Here is a 20,811-nt window from a genome sequence, read left to right on the forward strand (position 1 = left end):
GTTCTTCCTGCTGGCATCTTTGTCAACCACTTCATAGTTATCAATTCTTCATTCCATGTCAGAGCATCTTACAAAGCACCAAGACATTTATTATCTGACAAACTAATACAGTAGACATCATTTTATCATTCTTATTTTATTAATGAAGATACTGTGGCTCAAAGATACTTAGAGATTTGCCCAAGTTAGTAAGTAGTACAGATAAAACTTATCTATTTTCCTTCTTTCAAAGCAGGTCATAAAATAGAATAATAAAGCTCATAGAGCATCTGTCTTCCAGAATGCTTGTTTAACATAGTATGTGATTTATTGCCATAACAATTCAGGTAAGCAAAGAACTAGCAGCATTCACACTATATAGAAAATCTAAGTCAAAGATTTTGACTAACAATGGTATTGAAACTAATGAAAAACTATGGTAACAAATCAACATGTATGACCTGATGTATTTGAGTGCATTGTTTCCCTCACCCTGAATTGATTGATTGGTTTTGTGTCATAGATATAGCTGAAGAGGAAAAGAAAAATGAAGACTTTTCATAATCAAGTAATCAGTTGGGGAGCTAAAATTAGTCAGTAGTAGGGTTTAGACTGAAAACTTGTAATTCTATAAATATCAATAAACTCAACAAAATATTTCCTTTATAACCAGAGAGATTTTGAAACAAAAATTTTTAGCAGAGGTTATGTCATTTTTAGGCTATTTAAAAGTACTTCATATACATGGAAAAAATTTCAGCATAAACATGTAAAAGGAAAAATTAAATGTCTAGTACCTTCCAGAACCAGAAGTTAGTTGAAAAGTTGCTTATTTGTTTTAAGCACTGTTACTCTAAGTAATATATCTGAATCTCTATTTCTTGGTGTCTTAGAAAATCTCTTATGTCCCTCCAGTTAGAAATATGAATTGAATTCGCTCCACTCCTGTATTTCACTCCCCTCCACTCCATTTTCACTATGTATATGATTTTAATTTCATCATTAAAATTATAACTTTATATTTGTTACTCTGTAATTTGAACCACTTTCTTCATCCACCAATTTTTAAGCAGTGTCCTTTGACTGCCAATTATGTAAGATGAAAAGATTTGGACCCCATTTACTTCCTTTACACCCAGTTCCTCCCCCATTCATCTCCTATTTTCTGCCGTTATGCCATTATTTTTTATACTGACAAAAAAAATTTACAGTCTGTTCTGTAAAAATAATTGTCTTCTGTGTTGTATAGATTGATTTTAAAAGCTGAGTTCAATAATTAATGTTCCCAAATGTTCCCAGTATTATAATTATATATGTGTGTGTACAGATATTTATATTTTCACTGTGTAATCAAGTTTTTGGAACTGTAAGGAAGGAAATGTAGCCGTATAAATTACTAAACCTGTACTGCTCAGTGGAGAATGTTTCAAGCGTTACTTCAAATGGACACTCTTATCCTCTAAACTGTACCAGGTCATGTTACATTTATTTTGCTTTATATTTGGAACTGTACCTTGTATACAGTTTTGTTTAGTTGGTTTTCTTGGAATTCTTAAGCACTTTTTTTTTTTTTCTTGGCAGAGAAAGGTGAATGCTTTGATTCTGTCACTAAAACCTTTTTAATGATATTAGGTGTTAATCATACCCATTTTCTTCTTGAAAGCATTCTTCTTGGAACCCTTTGGCTTCTTACTCTAATTTGAATACTGTTTAGGCTGCATAGCTGGCATTTTAGTATACCCCCCACACCCCCATATTGTCTGTAGATTAGGTCCACGGTTTCTTGGCTTCTTTTTTGAATTCCATTTTTTAAAAATCTTCAAAGAGAATTTCCTGAATGTGTACATAGTACATAAAATACTCTCCCTCTTGCATGTTTGAAACGAGCACTTTCCTGGCTTCCTGGTAGAAAATTTGCCTGGATATGGAATTCTAGGTTAAAGATCATTCACCATCAACCTTTGAAGGCATATGAAGCCAAAATTTGGAACCAGGTTTCCGATGGATTTCTGTGGATTCTTTTGTTACTCTGTGAACCAGGCTACTTCGACTACAAGCCTTTCAGTTGTAGAGGAGAGCCTCAGGGCAGCCTGTGAGGAGGCCAGCTCCAAATGGCCATGAAACCACTGTGTGCTTTCTGCTGGAGTTGTCCTCAGCTTCTTAGAGTAGCAGCCACTTTATAACGTTGTCTTTCTTTGTACTCATTTACTCCTTCCCTGGATCAGAGTCTTTGATGATAACAAAAACAATGGCTGGCCTTTTATATTACTGTATTTTGAGTGCTTAATTTTGATTAATCTTTCCATTGGCAGTGCTATGAAAGGCTGTGTGGGTTATTTGTTTTCTGAGTTTGCCCACAACTGAGATTGACTTTCTGTTGCCTTCACATGTGAATAATAATTTGCACGATTATAAAATAATATTCTCATAAAATTCTACAGACATTGCTCTACTTTTCGAGGAGCGGGGAGGCATTTAGTGAAGCATAGAAAAAGTTTGGTCATCCTGATCTCTGTTCCTACTTTATTCCATCAGTATATTGGCAGCACTTTTTTTTCATTATTGTAATTTTAAAAGATCTAGAGTATTAGGTACATTATTTTTCCTGGGAGATGGTAAACCCTTTTGATCTTTCCAGCTTAGGAAACAGGTTTCTTTTGTCTTTGATGTTTGTTCTTGCTCTAATTTTGTTTTTGTTATTTTTGTTCTTTTATCAGTGATTTTAATCATTTTGGGTCGTTTTTGGTATCATGAATTTTCTTTGCAAAGAAGAATCATATTAAAAAATGTATATGTACGCACAAATTTAATCAGGCCCAACTCTTACACAGCTATTCTCTAGTGGCAATTATCTAGAGAATTATTCTTCTTCTTTAAGCAGTGGTTTATTTGAAGCAATATGTTTTTCTCTTAAAAACATTAAAAAATTTCTGAAATTTAGATGTTTTCAAAGATATGGAAAAAAAAGTTGTCAGCTTCTCCACAACCGAAAATAGTATAATTAAATTAATAATATCTCACGGTTTGGCATCTTAGAACAGAGGAAGTTTGATTTAAGGCTGAGTAGGAGCAAATTAAAATTTTACACTAGTTTTATTGAATTTTAAATTTATTTAGTCATCAAATATCATAAAATTTTATGATTAGAGGGTCTCATCATCTTTCCCTTATTTAAAAAAAAAAACAAAAAACTTTGTGTGATGTGAATTAATACCTTTGAGAGCTTGGCCCTCAGTAGACACACAGTAGATCACTCTTCTAGAGATACAACTTTTTATAGTATCTAAATAACAGCCTTTTAAATTTTGTCTTTCTTGCTTATTCCGACTCAAGAAGGAGAATATGTTGATTTCAAGCCCAGAGTTAATATTTGGTACATCTTGCACTAACTGAACAAATACTAAACAAACAAACAAGCAAACAAAAAATATATATATATGAAAGGTCACTAAAACTTTATTTTTATATAGAATCCCCATGTGTATTTGGAAGTTATTTATTAGACATTTTTATTTAGGAAAAACTTTTTTTTTTTTTTTTTGCTTTTGTTGAAAGTAAATAACTTTGTAAGGTATGCGCTTCTGAAGACAGATATCATTCAACCTGGAATATGGGTTAAGTCCACCTTTAGTTTAAGTTTATTTTGTTTTTTAGATACATTCCTGAAAAAAGTAGGTGTAAACCAAATTATAAAATATTTTATCATTGATTTACAGTTTATTTTCAGAAATGTTACTGAAAAGGAAAAAAAAATTGGCTCTAACATGTAATCAAAACCACACTTACAAATTGAAATCTTCTCTTTAAAGTCGTATTTATTTTACTTTTCAGTTTGAATCCTAAGGATTTAATGTTCTTAGGACTGTGGCTAGAATTTAGTCACAGGAACAATATAATTTCTGTTTTTTTAAACAAATCTAAATGAAAACCTTAATACGTTTATTTAGTTACACGAAGCTTCCTTAGCTTTATACTGGGGAATTTCTGGAAAAATCTGAGGGCAAGGATGTCTACAAGAGCAGAGGCCTAGACAGGTACATCAGGTCTCTGTGATTTTATGTGAGATAGTTGGAATGGACACCTATGCCGCTATAAACACTGGTCAAAATATACCCAATTAGTTCTCACTTCCTAATCATATTGTCAAAGTGACAAATAGCCAGTGTTGATCAGGATGGGCCAGGCGTTCCATATCCTATTGGTGGCAGGGGGACTTAGTACATTTGAGGGGATAAATTTGGCAAAATTTTTGGTAATTTATCTTATATATATATGTGTGTAAGTACATGTACAGGAAAAAGGATGAGATATATCTCTCTATATATAGATACATTAATCATTAATATATGTAAATAAAATGTAAGTATATATAGAGACATATAAACATGTTTTATATATATTGATATATAAGTAAACATATATAAACATATTAAAAAGTATACAGTGCAAAATACTACAGTAACTTAATATCCATCTTAGGGTCCGAATTAAACAAAGTATGGTAACAATCGTACATGGTAGTACTATGTAGCCAGTAAAGAATGAGGTATGTCAAAATGTGCTGATTAATGAAGATGTCTGATATGTATTAAATAAAGTAAAAAATAAAAGTAGTAGAAAAAATAAAGCAGTAGAACTATATACTATAGCTCTAGTTGTGTAAGAAAATAAAATAACTTCTATTACATGTACACATACAGAGCTTATATGAGTATAGACAATTTCTGAAAGGATATTTAAGATACCTCTTAAGTTAGCAAGGACCTATACAAGTCTCTTATGGAAGAAACATACTTTTCAGTTTATATCCTTTGGACTTTTTGAAAATTCTTTTGCATAAGCACATATTATTATTATTTTTTAATAGATCTTTATTGGAGTATAATTGCTTCACAATACCATGTTAGTTTCTGTTGCACAACAAAGCGAATCAGCCATATTCATAAACGTCCCCATATCCCCTCCCTCTTGAGCCTCCCTCCCATCCTCGCTATCCCACCCCTCTAGGTCATCTCAAAGTACTGAGCCGATCTCTCTGTGCTATGCTGCTACTTCCCACCAGCCAAGTTTTACGTTCGGTAGTGTATATATCTCAATGCTATTCCCACTTCACCCCAGCTTCACCCTCCCACCCCCTGTCCTCAAGTGCATTCTCTATGCCTGCTTCTTTATTCCTGCCCTGCAACTAGGTTCATCAGTACCGTTTCTTTTTTTTTTTAGATTCCATATATATGCGTTAGCATACGGTATTTGTTTTTCTCTTTCTGACTTACTTCACTCTGTATGACAGACTCTAGGTCCATCCACCTCACTATAAATAATTCAATTTTGTTTTTTTATGGCTGAGTAATATTCCATTGTATATATGTGCCACATCTCCTTTATCCATTCATCTGTCGATGGACATTTAGGTTGCTTCCATGTCCTGGCTATTGTAAATAGTGCTGCAATGAACATTGTGGTGCATGTCTCTTTTTGAATTATGGTTTTCTCCGGTTATATGCCCAGTAGTGGGATTTCTGGGTCATATGGTAGTTCTATTTTTAGTTTTTTAAGGAACCTCCATACTGTTCTCCATAGTGGCTGTATCAGTTTACATTCCAGTGCAAGAGGGTTCCCTTTTCACCACACCCTTTCCACCATTTATTGTTTCTAGCGTTTTTGATGATGGCTATTCTGACCAGCATGAGGTGATACCTCATTGTGGTTTTGATTTGCATTTTGCTAATAATTGGTAATGTTGAGCATCTTTTCATGTGCCTCTTGGCCATATGTATGTCTTCCTTGGTGAAATGTCTATTTAGGTCTTATGCCCATTTTTTAATTGGATTGGTTTTTTGATATTGAGCTCCATGAGCTGTTTGTATATTTTTGAGGCTAATCCTTTGTCTCTTGTTTCATTTGCAAATATTTTCTCCCATTCTGAGGGTTGTCTTTTTGTCTTGTTTATGGTTTCCTTTGCGGTGCAAAAACTTTTAAGTTTAATTAGCAAAAGCCATACAAGCTGAGATTTGGAACCACAGTGTAAGGAGACTGAGGGGGTGGTATGGGTACAGGTCCTGACAAGAAAAGGTAATATAAAAAGTATTTTTCTACTCTATAGAATTGTATGCTTTTTATATAGATCAGTGTTTGCTTGAGAGGAGCACGGGCTCCAAATAGTTAGGGGTAAGGAACTCATGCCAAGACCGCCACCACCCCTGTGCCCAGGGTGCTCTGTTCCTGCAAAGCCCCTCCAGAGGACAGAACCTTGAGAGGAGACTGGATGGAAGGCATTGTCCTCACTCCAGAACGTTCCTCCCACTTGCACGTGTTTCGTTTCACCCAGTGAACAGGACTATGTAAGGGATTCTGTTCATTGGGAATCAGTATTGTGCAGTGATTAAGAAGCAGATTCAGGAACCAAATTGCTGAGTTCAAAATGTATCAGTAGCTACCATGGGCAAGATACTTAATCCATGCCTCAGTTTCCTCACCTGTAAAATGGAGATAATAGTACCTATCCCATGTGGGGTTGTTGTGACAATTAAATGAGTGATTTTCATGGTAAAGGAGCTTGGAGCAGTGCCTTTATATAAGTGTTATAAAAGTCTTTGTTGTTATTGTTGTTGTTGTTATTACTGGTGTTACCATTTGGGAAAAATTACCTAAATACTTTTAAAATAATAATTAAAAATTTAACTGAGGCTTCCCTGGTGGCACGGTGGTTGAGAGTCCGCCTGCCGATGCAGGGGACACGGGTTCGTGCCCCAGTTGGGAAGATCCCACATGCCGCGGAGCGGCTGGGACCGTGAGCCATGGCCGCTGAGCCTGCGCATCCGGGGCCTGTGCTCTGCAACGGGAGAGGCCACAGCAGTGACAGGCCCGCGTACAGCAAAAAAAAAAAAAAAAAAAAAAAAAAATTAGCTGACATTAAATTGTACATTGATTTTGTACATGCTACTTTACATAGAACATATTTACATAACTGAAGTATATATGCATTGACTCACTCTTATAGGGTTGGTTATCTATAGAAATATTTGAAAAGTTTGCTCTCAAACTTATTTTTCTTCCTTTTCTATGTATTGTCTCTGTTTTCTGGCCGCTTTCTCAGATTTTTCTCTTTCTGAATGGTTTTAAACAATCTGATTCTGATTTGCCTTGGATTTTTGCTTTTTATTTTATGTTTCTTGAGCTTGGGTCCGTTGGTCTTCTTGGATCTGTGGGTTTATAGTTTCTATCAAATCGAGAACATTTTGGTCAAGATTTCTTCAAATATATTTGTCTTTCTCCCCAGCCCCTCTCCCCCATCTCACCTCTACTGTGAGGACTCCAATTATACATGCATTTTGATGTTTAAAGTCATCCCATAGTTCACAGATGCTCTGTTGATTTACCTTTTAGTTTTTTCCTCCTCTATTTTGTTTTGTACAGTTTCTCTTGCCAGGTCTTTAAGTTTACTTACCTTTTCTTCTGTGGTGTCTCACCCACTATTAATCCCATCCAGTGTTTGTTTTTTTTTAATCACAGACATTTTTTATCTCCTCAATAGGACCCAGACCTGTTGTCTAAGTCTTTTTTATAGCTTCCATATCTCCAGTTAACATAGTCAACCTTTCTTCTAGATTCTTTTTTTTAAATTTATTTATTTATTTATTTTTGGCTGTGTCGGGTCTTAGTTGCTGCACACGGGCTTTCTCTAGTTGCTGCGAGTGGGGGCTCCTCTTTGTTGCCGTGCGCAGGCTTCTCATTGCGGTGGCTTCTCTTGTTACAGAGCACAGGCTCTAGGCATATGGGCTTCAGTAGTTGCAGCATGTGGGCTCAGTAGTTGTGACTTGAGCACAGGCTCAGTAGTTGTAGCGAACGGGGCTTAGTTGTTCTGCAGCATGTGGGATCCTCCCGGACCAGGGATTGAACCCATGTCCCCTGCACTGGCAGGCGGACTCTCAACCACTGTGCCACCAGTGAGGCCCTCTTCTAGGTTCTTGAACATAAATTTTCTTATAACAAGTTTAATGCTTTTGTCTACTAATTTCATCATCTGTGTCATTTCTGGATTAGTTTCTATGGATTGTTTTTTCTTTTCATTATGAGTTGAATTTTCTTGCTTCTTTTTGCTTAGATGCTAGACTTTGTACATTTTATCTTGTTGGGTGCTGAATATTTTTATATTCCTAAAAATATTCTTGAGCTTTGCTCTGGCATGTGGTTACATTACTCAGAAATAATTTGCTCTCTTCAGGTCTTGCTTTTAAGCTTTGTTGCTCTGGACTAAAAGAGCTTTTAGTCTACGTTACTTTAGCTCCACTCCTGAGACAAGACCCTTCTGAATTCTCTAAGGAACACTTCATGACTTAAGAGGTTTTCTACCCTGGCTTTTGGGAACAGGCACTGTGCCCAGGTGTCTAAGCTCTGAGCGCTGTTCTCTCTAATCTCTTCTTGTCCTTGGGTAGTTTCCCCAGTCTTATGTGCTGCTGAGGATTCAGCTGAATGCTGGAGGGAGACCTCTGACAGGTCTCAGGAGTTCCGTTTGTGTGCAACTCACTCTTCTCCAAAACTCTCCCCCGGGAACTTGAATCGCTATGGCTTTCCCTCACTCTCCCCTCCCTGTCCTTGACTCAGGGGGCCTCATGGCTCTGCCTGGGGTAACCTTAGGGCTCACTCTGCTTGTCTCCCATCTCTCACTGTCATTCATTTCCTCATGTCCAATGTCTTAAGAGTCACTTTCCCCACATACTTGTCCAATTTTTTAGTTGTTTCAAGTGGGAGGGTTACTGCTCCCTGTTACTCTGTCTTGGCCAGAAGTGGTATCACCCTGCTCTAGGCTCTACCTTAAATTAAAAAAAAAAATTAAAAAGAAGAATAAAAACAAATAGCCCTTGTCCACCCACTCCCGGTCTGAAATTCCAGAGGCAGCCACATTCAACTCTCGTTACACGTTCTCCTGGTGTCCCTCTAGATTTTGTACCTCTCACTGCCCCTCTGTTCAGAGAGGCCTCCTCTTACCACAGTCTAAAACAGCACCCTTGTCTAGCTCTGTCTCATCACTCTGCTGTATTCTTCACTGCACTTTTTGTGTTTTGACTTTACCATGTTTGTTTATATGTTTATGATTGGCCTTCCTCACTAGAAAGGATGTGTGCTCCATGAAGACACGAAGACTGGGCTCTTCTCTGTTTTCTTCTCTGCTGAATCCTCAGAGCCTAGAACAACTCCTGGGCACATTGTAGTCCCTTAGTAAATATCTGTTAAATAATTAAATGAATGAATGCCAGATACTGTGCTACGTGTTTTCCAAACATCATCCTTTGCTGCCCCCACCCTAGCGGTAGATAACAAGTACTAGGAGCTTGCCAGGAAAGCCAAGAAAGAAGAGAGTTTTCCTGGCAGCCGGAAAAGCACGTATCAGAAACTATTAAAAAAAAAGTCTGGTATGGAATTTAGGAACGTAAGATTTATTAAACTGACTCCATTTCTTGCTTCATTCATATTGTCATGGAAATTCTGATTAAGCAACTTCCTTTCCAAGGTGTTTTCCCAGAATTTAAAAGAAAAAAGTCTTAACAGTATTAGGTATATTGTGCATTTTTAAAATGGCAACATAATAAAAATATTAGAATTAAAATTTATCACATACGTTTCCCTATGTGTGCACGTGTGCGTATTTATAATACTTCCCCCCACCCCCACACCCAAAGTGAATTTAGCGATTGTGAAAAGTAACTGTGGACCTTGGTAATGGAGCCGTCTGGTCGATAGAAGGGATGACATTCCATGAGACAGCTGCTGTGTAATGTGTCTTATCCGTGGCTTTCAGGAGGGGGCACCTGAGGGGCAGCCTAGTAGGTTGAACCTTACTGAGTCTTCAACTTTCTCCTCCTTCTGTGGATTCTTCAGCAGACGTGCCAATTAAAGTGATGGTTTTTGTGATGAAGCCTCAAGTAACTGGACTCAAAACGTAACTTCATTTTATTTCACATAGCTCAGCAGTTGGAAACTACTTTCATTGCTCCCACATTGTCCTGATTTAAATCTGGGACCTGACACTAAAAAGAGGGCTCTGTATGCTATTAAACAAGCCCCCAAGTTGAAGCTGTGTTTCTTTTGTTGGTGTTTCTCAGGGTGCTTTCCTCATTGTATTCCTGGCTTTGAATGGTCTTTGCAGAAGAATAATTTTCTTTAGTGAACTAGTAAACAAAATTTTTTTCTAAAAAATAATGTATGTATATCTGAGAGTTTGAAGCATATGCATATGTTTTTAGAAGAAAATATTTTCACTAATTCACCAAAGTATTTTTTAGGGGGATTTCTTGGGGGGAAAAAACAGTTGATTAAATTGATAGAAATTTACCACTTTAATAAAAGCAGGTTTCTTAAACTGAGTCATGGAACAGAAGATTTTGTTTCTAATTGGAAGGAGTGCAAAAATATGAACACATTTTATGTTTGATGATATAGTTTCTGGCTTTCCAAAAAAGTCACATTTACATATAAGGCAGAAATATAGAGCCATAGAGATCTATTTTCATAATGAAGGTGTGTGACCTCATATCTCATATTCTAACTTTAAGTAGCTCTTTTTAGGGCTAAAGTAAGCCTGCTTTTAACACTCTTCAGTGTCACATGACCTCAACTTTAGTTTCGTTTTCTTCAGAAGGGCAATTGAAATGGGAACCCAGGCTTACTAAGTCATGGAACAATTCCGCTTCATCTTGGTGATGACAAACTCTTGCTCAGCAAAGCAGGAGTCAAAGACAAACTCTAGGAAATAACAGAGCACCTTCTCTTCAGCTCCTGTCAAGCAGCCTTCCCCCACCCACTTTAACATCGTGTTCTCATGAGCATTTCATAATATTCCTCATCCCTTGTTCCCCGTCTTGACCCACTGACCTAAGAATCAAGAAAGTGTCATGTTAGTGCCTACTAATTAGTGCACCCAGAGAGCCTTTTCATCTGGCCTTTCAACCTCCTGGAGGTGGGAGCACAAGCTGTCACTCGTATCACGCAGGGAAAATGAACCTTTACTACATTTTCCCTGTTTTGCAAACAGCAGAATTAGCCAGCTGAGGCGAGATGAATATGCAGGTTAGGAAGAAATTAACCTAAAAGGCACTACTGTTTGCATTATTGTCTTAGAGATGACACAGCACTGCCCGCATTGAAATACCCATAACGCAATGCTGTGGGCCTGCGATTTTTGCCAGACTGTCGCTGTGGCATCGCACTTGTATTTCAATGCCATCATATGCATTTGGTGAAGTAATTTTAGGAGAGAAGTGTTCTCTGATTAAAAAGTTAAGGAGCATTTTAAGGCATTTAAGTTGCCACTGTTTTTAGACACGTTTGTGGGGATACTGCCGTTTGTTAGTGAGCATTTGGCTCCGGGGCTCATTAATCAGTGCTGTTGGGCCAGGGTCTCCTGAGCCTTCTGGGTTTTGGGAGATCAGCTACTGTAATTAAAGGGATGAAATATATCATGGTCACAAACTTACCACATCAGACAATTGAGGGTTTGGAACTGGTGGAATTAATCTTTTTTATTTTTTTCTTAGGTGTTTAAGATAGAAGTGCTAATGAATGGAAGAAAACATTTTGTTGAAAAAAGGTACAGCGAATTTCATGCCCTGCACAAAAAGGTAACTTCGCTCCCCCCCACCTTTTCTCTCTAAGGCAGATGGTGTAGCACTAAGCCTGCTTTCTGTGGTTCCTAAGAGCTTTAATAGTTCTTGGAACAGGTTGACTTCTTTTATCACGAAGTAAATTTCCATTTAAAATAAATTGTTCCGTCCTTTCAAGGTGTGCTTTCTGAGTAGGTGGGTTTTCTGTTAAGATCTTTTGCATAAATAGATGTGTGACAGCAAGCTGTTTATATTATACTGTGCTGGGTATTGTAGGCTCAGAAAGAATAAGACCCAGACCCTATTTTATCCATAAAATACACTTAATGTGTTTTACACAAAGGAAAAAAAAAAAAGAACATTTTACAGGAAGAAATTTATTAAAATCAACTTATACTTACATATACATGGAAAAAAATATACATGTCACATGTATTCAAGGACTGTTTGGGGATCATGTAAAGGGGGATCATAGCTTCTTTTGAATTATAAAGGCCGCTCTACAAGCCTGGTGTTTCAGTTCTCAGATCCCTTTCATTAAAAGCCTTTGATAAAAGAAACAAGAAGGCAAAAGGAATAGCTGAGTTTTGGGAGACATGGTCAGTAAAGAATAGAAGAGGGAATAATTTTTATTTTCTAGCAAAATTTAATGTTTTGAAGGTTATAAATTAGTATTGAGGTGATGAAATTACCTTAATAACTAGAAATACCTCATGAAATTGCCTAGAAAATCACCACATATGAGTTAATGCAGTTTTACCATTTTTTCTTTTGTATACATATATATTCATATCTGTGTGTGTGTGTGTATATATATATATATACTTCCTATATATGAATATATATATTTATACACACACATATATAAAATGTATGGCACGGTTCAGTTTCTTCACTTTTGTTACTTTGTTAGGTAAGAAGTTAGTGGAAAGATACTGAGTAAGTATGTTCAGAAAGAATCTATTCTTTTAACTTCCTTAAGGACCGCTTAAATTTTCTGGAAAATGTCAGTGCATAAATGATGTGATAGTGTGCTTATTACTCTGTATTAAAAGCTCTGTAGCTAAAATTAAAATTTCTTACTTTTTGGTAGTCAGGAGAATAGAGTATTGAGTAAAAACTTTCACAGGTTATATTGAGAAGTGAGTGAGCCTCTATCCCTCTGTTTTCTTTTGAAGAGGAGCTGTCAGTTATCTGTACACTTTTCCATTAGGATGGCAAGGAATAATTTACCTTGAATTTTTCAGTTAACATTGTGTTACATCCAGGTTTACTTCCAAAAGAAGCAACACAGGTGAAATACAGATTTAGGCTGGGTGTTGCCAGCTGACTTTACAAAAGCCCTACCCCTCAACCCGGGGCTTCAAAGAGAAACAAACATGGGGGCTGGCTCTCACGTCCTTCTCAAGAATTTCTGGCTTTGTTCACTTGTTTATCGAGGAAACAGATTCTAGAGAGATTTCTGCTGGGTACCTCATGAAATAAGTCTGTACAATGGGATTAAAACCAGAACTCCTCCCCTCCCCAGCCTCTGAGGCCAGAGTCTGGACCAGGCAGCCTGTCACATGCAAGCCTCCTTCCTAACCTGCCAGGTCTCCATTACCCCGACACAGCCCAGCTGTCCCCACCAGATACTTGGGGACCAACTCCACACGAGGCACAGCTGGGTGACTGCCAATTAGGCCCGCCCTGAGCAAGAGGCTGCCCATGCTTCTTACGAGTGGAGGGTGACTACTCTGCTCTCTTTTCTAGTACGATTTATTTTCTTCTGCAGAAGAGGACCCTTTCCCCAGTGATTACAGGCAGTTCTTAGATTCTCACAGTCAAAAAAGATTTCTAGATTTTCTAGGACTCTTCTCTCAACTTCTGCAATTCTGTTAATAATTTTAGCTATTCTTAAAATTATATCATCAAGTCTATTAGAATTAAGAGTAGAAATTCTCAGACCTCTCAATTTTGCATGTTTTTGGCAGCCTCATTAAAACATCCTTACAGGGACTTAGAGAAAAAAATAACATTGTGGGGCAGAGTTTTAGTTGGCAGACACTAAATCTTGTGTGTTATAGAGCAGAAAGGGGCTGCTAGAAGTCCCCTTTATTTGTCCCATTTGATAATTGTATTAGATTTGATGAAAAGGTAACTTATTATAAAAGACAATTAAGTACAAATAATGGCAGGGTGTAAAAATAAACATAAATCTGTAATCTTGACTGTAAAGTTGTGTGTTAAGGAGGATTGAAATGGGCAAAAAAATTAATCAGAATATACAAGCTTTAGTGATTACTGCTGCCACCTTGTACAACTTTATCCTTTTATTACAATTTTGGTACCCTAGTTTCCGTATTTGAATTTTGTGATGTGCTTTGAATGTTCTGTTTTTACATGAAATACCTTCCCTTTTAATTCAAGTTAAATCTATTCCTGTTTAATTTTTTTGAATATTCAGTTATTTCTGCAGTGGATGCCATTTGCTCTGTTGTCAGTGTCCTGTTTTCCCTTACACTTTACATTACACTTGTTAAAGTTTTTAGTCACTGTCCCCAAGTTAATTCTAAAATCATATAGGAACTATTAATAAGTGCTTTGTACCTTTAGAATAGTAGTTGCATGGCTCATCTCCATATACCACAAACACACAAAAATGCCTCCTGGCTTGTCAGGCTCATTTTGAGGCAGAAACTAAAACCATTACCCATTTGGCAGTTCATCTGGTTGTTTGAAGTTCTTAATGATTACTACTTCTCCCAGACTTTTATAATTTTTGATATTAAAGTATGAAAACAATATTCTCATCCTCTACACTTTTCTTAGGATTCCTTTCTAATTTTTGGAAAAATTCAAGAGTTTTTTTTTCCCCTATATGCTTTATTTTCATCCCCTCAAGTAAGCTTAGTTTTTTAGATTATAAAGCTAAATCTTGCAGAAAGTTTGGGGACAGGAGAAATAACTCCTTGTTACCAACATATATTTCTGCTATGCTAATACAATTGCTGTTTTCCTTCTTTTCTTGCTTTTTTTTTTTTTTTTGCGTTACGTGGGCCTCTCACTGTTGTGGCCTCTCCCGTTGCGGAGCACAGGCTCCGGACGCGCAGGCTCAGCGGCCATGGCTCACGGGCCCAGCCGCTCCGCGGCATGTGGGATCCTCCCGGACCGGGACACAAACCCGCGTCCCCTGCATCGGCAGGCGGACTCTCAACCACTGCGCCGCCAGGGAAGCCCACTTGCATCTTTTAATGGAACAAATGCCGCTGTGCTAGTGGGGTTCCTTCATGGTGATAATTATGGTGTAGAAGTTAAGTGTGGAAGCTCTGGCAGCAGAATGTTCCTGAGCCTGCCTTTACCTCTTAAGTCCGTGGAGCAAGTTGAGTGATCTTTCTGTGCCTCCGGTTCCCCCGTTTTAATATGGGAACAGTGAATGTGCTAACTTCACAAGACTGTTTTCCAGACTAAACGAAATCGTGTGCATTGCATGGCCAACTTCTAATGATTGATAGCCTTCATTACATATAACTTTTTTTTCCATTTTCAAGACTGTTTCCTTTAAGCTAGATTACAAAAGAAGCATTCTCTGTTAAAGAGTATAGATATTTTTACAGCTCCAGTTATATATTACCAAATTACTTTTTTCCAAAATGGTTGTAGCAGATTTGTAATGCAACCAGCAAGCATGAAAGTATCTCACCAGCTTTGCATATTACCCCCCCCAATGATATGTATTTAGCAGGCGATATATGTGGCCTTTTTGCTGTTTTCATTGGTATTTCTTAAGCTTATGATTGTAGCCCCTCTATTTGGAATTCTCTTTATGTGCTGTCCCATTTTTCTGCTAGGGTCTCTGTTTTTGATCATTAGTTTGCATGGCCTATTAATAAAATACTAGCTGCTTGATGAAGCTGTTTTTCACCATGGACTTTTTAAATTTTGGCTATGATATTTATTTTAATTTGCAAAAGTTTTACCTTTTTATGGTCTCTAATATGTCAGTTTCACCCTTTCAGACTATGTGTAAGATTAGTTTTTCTTCCAGAGCTCTGGAAGTATTCGATTTCACTTTCTTTTAGTTTTTCTAGATTGGTACTTTTTGAAGTGTGAACTTTGGGTGACCTGAAGCCGAACAGTATTTATTAAATTGCAGATTCCTGGGCACCACCAGGCATGCTGAATCAGAATCTTTGTGATAGAGCCCAGTAATCTGCCTGTTAAATCAGCATCCCAGGTGATCTTAATGCCTGTTGAAGTTTGAGAATTCCTATTTGTGTCGTTATATTTTTAAAGGCATCTCTTAGACACAACCCTCCCTACCTCCCCCTGTATCACACACTGAAGCCACAAAGTGTGAGACCTTGGAAGTCTTTCCTACCTTTCTCTTATCTTTCACTTCCAGGGTGTCAGCAAGTCCTGTTGATTCATTCTTCCAAACTTCTGTAATAAGCACCATTTAATTTTTCATTTTGTACTCCTACCATCTCAATCTAGAGTCTTGCTACTTTATGTAAGTATTTCTTTAACTGTTTCTCATCCTTGTCTTCTTATTCATCCTCCGCTGCAGGCAATTTTCCTAGAGCACTATTTTCATCTTCATTTTATTGGTCAAAAACCTTGAAATGTGTCTGTATTATCTACCAAATCATGGACATTGACTTTTGAGACCAATAGTCTTAAACTGTGCATTAGTTTTCTGTTACTGTTGTAACAAATCATCACAGACTTAGTGGCTTAAGACAACACACATTTGTAATCTTACTCTAAACGTGTCGGCAGGACTATGTTCCTTCTGGGGGGCTTTAGGAGAGAATCAGTTTCCTTGCCTTTTCCAGCTTCTAGAGGCTGCCACCTTTCTTGGCTCATCACCTTCTTTTGTCTTCAGAGCCAGCAACCACATCACTCCAACTTCTATTTCCATCGTCACATCTCCTGTCATCACATCTCTTCTCTCTGACTTGGTCACCTCTGCCTCCGCCTTGAGATTACATTGGGCCTACCTGGATAATCCAGGATAATCTTCCCATTTCAAGATACTTGATTTAATCACACCTGTAAGGCAGTGCGTTCACAGGTTCCAAGGCTGACGATGTTGACATCTTTGGGAGGACCATGATTTTGTCTACCACAAACCCCTTTACTGGCCATCCTTAGTTTCTCACTGCTTCTCCCAAGAAAAAGTTAGTGTCAGCCAAGCCAGTCTTCCCTGTCACCCCCGTATATGAAAATCACTGCCTCTCTGTCTTTGCCATGCTGAATGTCCTTCCCTCTGTGTTCTCATCTATTCAAACAAAACTAAAACGTTTCAGGTTCTTCTTTCAAGTGATTTTCTTTTATTCCTTCATCTCTTTGTTCTTGGAACTCCTTTTCCATTTAGGAGGTTTCTACTTAAATTTAAAACGTCTGAGATAATTAAAACTCAGTTATCCCTAAGCTTTGTCTAACTAGAAGATATATTTTAAAAAACTAGGGACGATGTCCTTAACTAGACTTATCCTGGTGATCATTTTGTATTGTATAGAAATATCAAGTCACTGCCAGGAACTAACATAGTGTTGTAGGTCAATTACACTTCAAAAACAAACAGACTCATAGAAAAAGAGATCAAATGTGTGGTTACCAGAGTCCGGGGGGGGTAGAGGGAGGTGGAATTGAATAAAGGCAGTTAAAAGACACAAACTTACAGTTATAAGATAAATAAGTACTAGGGATATAATGTACAACATGATAAATATAATCAACACTGCCGTACATTATATATGAAAGTTAAGAGAGTAAATCCTAAGAGTTCTCATCACAAGGAAAAAGATTTTTTTCTTTTTCTTTAATTTTGTATCTATAGACGAGACAATGGATATTCATTAAACTTACTGTGGCAATCGTTTCATGATGTATGTAAGTAAAATCGTTATGCTGCACACCTTAAACTTATGCAGTGCTGTATGTCACTTATATCTCCATAAAACTAGAAGGAAATAAATAAAGTAGGGACCATGTCTTATTTTTTGTACCTTCCTCACTGTTAGTGTTGGGCACTTATTAGGCGTTAAATAAGTATTTGGCAAATGGGATATTTGGAGAATATTATGCATTTTTATGAATTGCTGGAGGAATGCTTTGGTCAGCAAGAACAGTTTCTACTGTGGGAGTTTAGTTCACTGTGAGTCTAACCCCAGGTTACACTTGCCCCTGTTTCGTAGCTCTGCCAGTACAGGGTGGGAAAACACCACCACCATACTGAAACCAGAACAGACCCCCACCCTGTTCTTCTCTGGTCACTCTCAGCAGCGTATTTTCAAAAAAAAAATAAAGTTATAGGGTGCTCTCCTCACGGCTCAGGCCCAGGCTGTGACAGGGTAGGAGCTTTCTCTGTGACCCCCTGCCCTGCACCACAGGCTGCGCCCCGCTACAGCCAGGTAACTTGCACCGTCAATGGGGGTCCTGGAAAGCAGCGTCCGTCCCGAGGCCCCAGTCCCCGGTGTGGAGAGGAAAGCCTTCCCTGCATGGCAGACTGCTGAGCCCAGTCTGCGTTGCCTTCCCAGCTGTCAGTTCCAGCCCAGCCTTTTGTTCACAAAAGTTTCAGGGAAATATGGTGCTGGTTCATTCCTAAATGAATGAGTTCTCGTGACTGCCTACTTTTGGCCTGAGTAGACTGTTGCATTCTCATATTTAATTTAACGAAGTCCACATTTCAGAAAAACCAAAAAACTGCTGTATGGGGCTAAACCAGGGGTACAGCACCTCGTGAAGTGTCTCTAAAGGGAACCCTGAGGAGGTAGGGTGACAACATGGAATAAAAGATTGAATGCTCCCCCAAGTGTCCCCCACGTCTTTCCTTAAACCTTTTTTCCCTTTTTCATCTTTTTATTCGCGTGCTTGGGAAAAGTATTTCTGTTCCTTTCCGTGGAAAATGGTTGCTATCACCAACGTATATGCAGCAGGTCTTTACGGAGTAAGTTCTGTGTCAGCTCCTCTAACAGTATGAGAAGGGAAGGGAGTGGTCATGCCAGGCAGAGGGGATTGTGTTTGTGGTGTCGTGGAATCTGGTCACTATCTGTGGGGATCAGAAAGGCCGTTTGGCTGGACGCAGCCTGGACGCAGTTAATCATCGGATGGAGTGGCAGAGGGGTATTTATCTTGTAAGCAGCTGAGCCCTCCTGGACACATACTGTCTTGGGTCTGTCTCTCCTCATCTAGAGCCCTTCATCACTCACCTACAAACGCTGTCACCGAGCCCAGCAGCTATGATGATCGGCTTCCTCAGTACTCCTGACATAAATAAAAAGGAAAAATCTTTTCAGTACTATATCTTCAAGAATTTTTATAAGAAGGAGAGAAGGACAGATAATGGAGTTGATTTTCTATTCTGAAATGTAAGAAATGTTGTGGTTCAGTAGTGTTAAAGAAGTGTCTTTTTGTTTAAAGTGAAACTTAATAAGCCTTTTACCTCCAAGTAATTAGCATTTTCTGGCTTTGTTCTTGTTTGAGAAATACCTCAAATAGTGTGGAGATGAGATATGTATTTATTCCCTTACAGATAATCATAAATTACTCCTCTCTCTCCCCTCCCCCAATACTAAATCAGTCTCATCAATAAATTAATATATTATAGTATTTCCCATTGAACGAAATAGAACTCACCTTTGACCCCATGCTTCCCTCCCATGTTCACCCCCTTGCTCTCCTCTCTCAGTATAATTCCTGGGAAGAGGAGCCTCTGCCTTCCCGCTTCCCGCTCTTCTTTACCCAGTGTCTTTGACTTTGCAGGATCGCTCTGCACAGTCTGATCATGCCCCTTCTAGAAACACTTCCCTGACTCAACTTACCATTTCACCGCCTCCTCACTGTTTGCCCTGCCTCTCTTCCCTGCCCCTCAGAGTTGGATGTCTCAGGCCGTGGACTTTGTATTAGTTTTCTCCTGCAGGGTAACAGATTGCCACAAATATAGCAGCTTTAACCACACAAATGTGTTACTTCAGTGTCCCCGTGGGTCAGGAGTCAGGGCACAGGTTAGATGGCTTCTCTGCTCAGAGTCTCATCGGGCTGAAGTCAGGTGTTGCCAAGACTGTGATCTCATCTGAGGCTCGGGGTCCTCTTCACGTTGTCATGTCCTCATTTGGGTAGAATTCAGTTCCTTGCAGTCATAGGACTGAGGTCCACTGTTTTCTTGGTGACGGTTAGCCAGAGGTGGTTCTCCCCTCCTCGAGGCCACCCTCAGGTCCTAGCCATGTGGCTTTGTCATAACACACAACTCACTTCTTCAAAGCCAGCAGTCCGCTGGGACTGGGTTTCATAAAGTGGGATCTGATCAAGGGATTGCCTGTCTCGTTGTGTAATGCAACCCAATCAAAGGAGTGACTATCTCACCACATTCACAGGTCCTATCCAGACCCAAGGGAAGGAATTTTATAGGCATGTGCACCACGAGGCAGCATCTTGAGAGCTTCTCAGGATTATGCCCCTCACAGACCTTTTCCTCCATCCGTACCGAACTCCCAATGTCGTGGCCTCTAGTTCCGTGGCTCTCAATACCACTTAGATATTCTCACTCCCAGTTTACAGACTCATATACAACTGCCTGCAAATTATCTCCACTTGGTTGCCTGTTGGTCATCTCTGACTTGAAATCACCAAAACGGAACAATTGATTCCTCTGTGTCAGGATTATCTTTGGTTGGATATAATAGAAACTTGACTAGGTCCCTTAAACAAGTGAGAGATTAATAATTCTCACATTGCGGCTTCCCTGGTGGCACAGTGGTTGAGAGTCCGCCTGCTGATGCAGGGGACACGGGTTCGTGCCCCGGTCCGGGAAGATCCCACATGCCGTGGAGTGGCTGGGCACGTGAGCCATGGCCGCTGAGCCTGTGCGTCCGGAGCCTGTGTTCCACAACAGGAGAGGCCACAACAAGTGAGAGGCCCGCGTACCGCAAAAAATAAAACTAATTCTCACATTTACAAGTAAACTAAAAGCAGGCAGTCCAAGTTGATGTATCGATTCTGTAATATCTATGTTCCAGGCTCCTTTTATCTTTCCACTTCACCATCTTTATTTTAGGATGTGACTTTCACCCTCTGGTTACAACATAGCTGCTGTCCCTCCAGGCATTGTTTCCACATTTCTGGCAGAAAGAAGAGCCAGTTTCTCTTTTTCAGGAAAACAGGAGCCCAACCCAGTGGACTTAAACTGCATTTCATTAACAACTCTGTCATATTATAAAGGAACCTGGGAAATCAAGATTTTTTGCTT

General features: G+C 38.8%; 1 protein-coding gene across 1 annotated transcript in view; it reads left to right on the top strand.

Moving 5' to 3' along the window:
• SNX24 (sorting nexin 24) overlaps positions 1-20,811 on the top strand; it is a 162,302-nt gene that overhangs the window by 74,221 nt on the left and 67,270 nt on the right. The window contains exon 2 of the mRNA XM_082652187.1: positions 11,514-11,597. Within this exon, the coding sequence (XP_082508313.1) occupies positions 11,514-11,597 (84 nt within the window). The remainder of the gene's footprint in view (positions 1-11,513; positions 11,598-20,811) is intronic.

Source organism: Grampus griseus (assembly GCF_964374135.1).
Source record: "Grampus griseus genome assembly, chromosome: 3".
NCBI classification, from domain to species: Eukaryota; Metazoa; Chordata; class Mammalia; order Artiodactyla; family Delphinidae; genus Grampus; species Grampus griseus.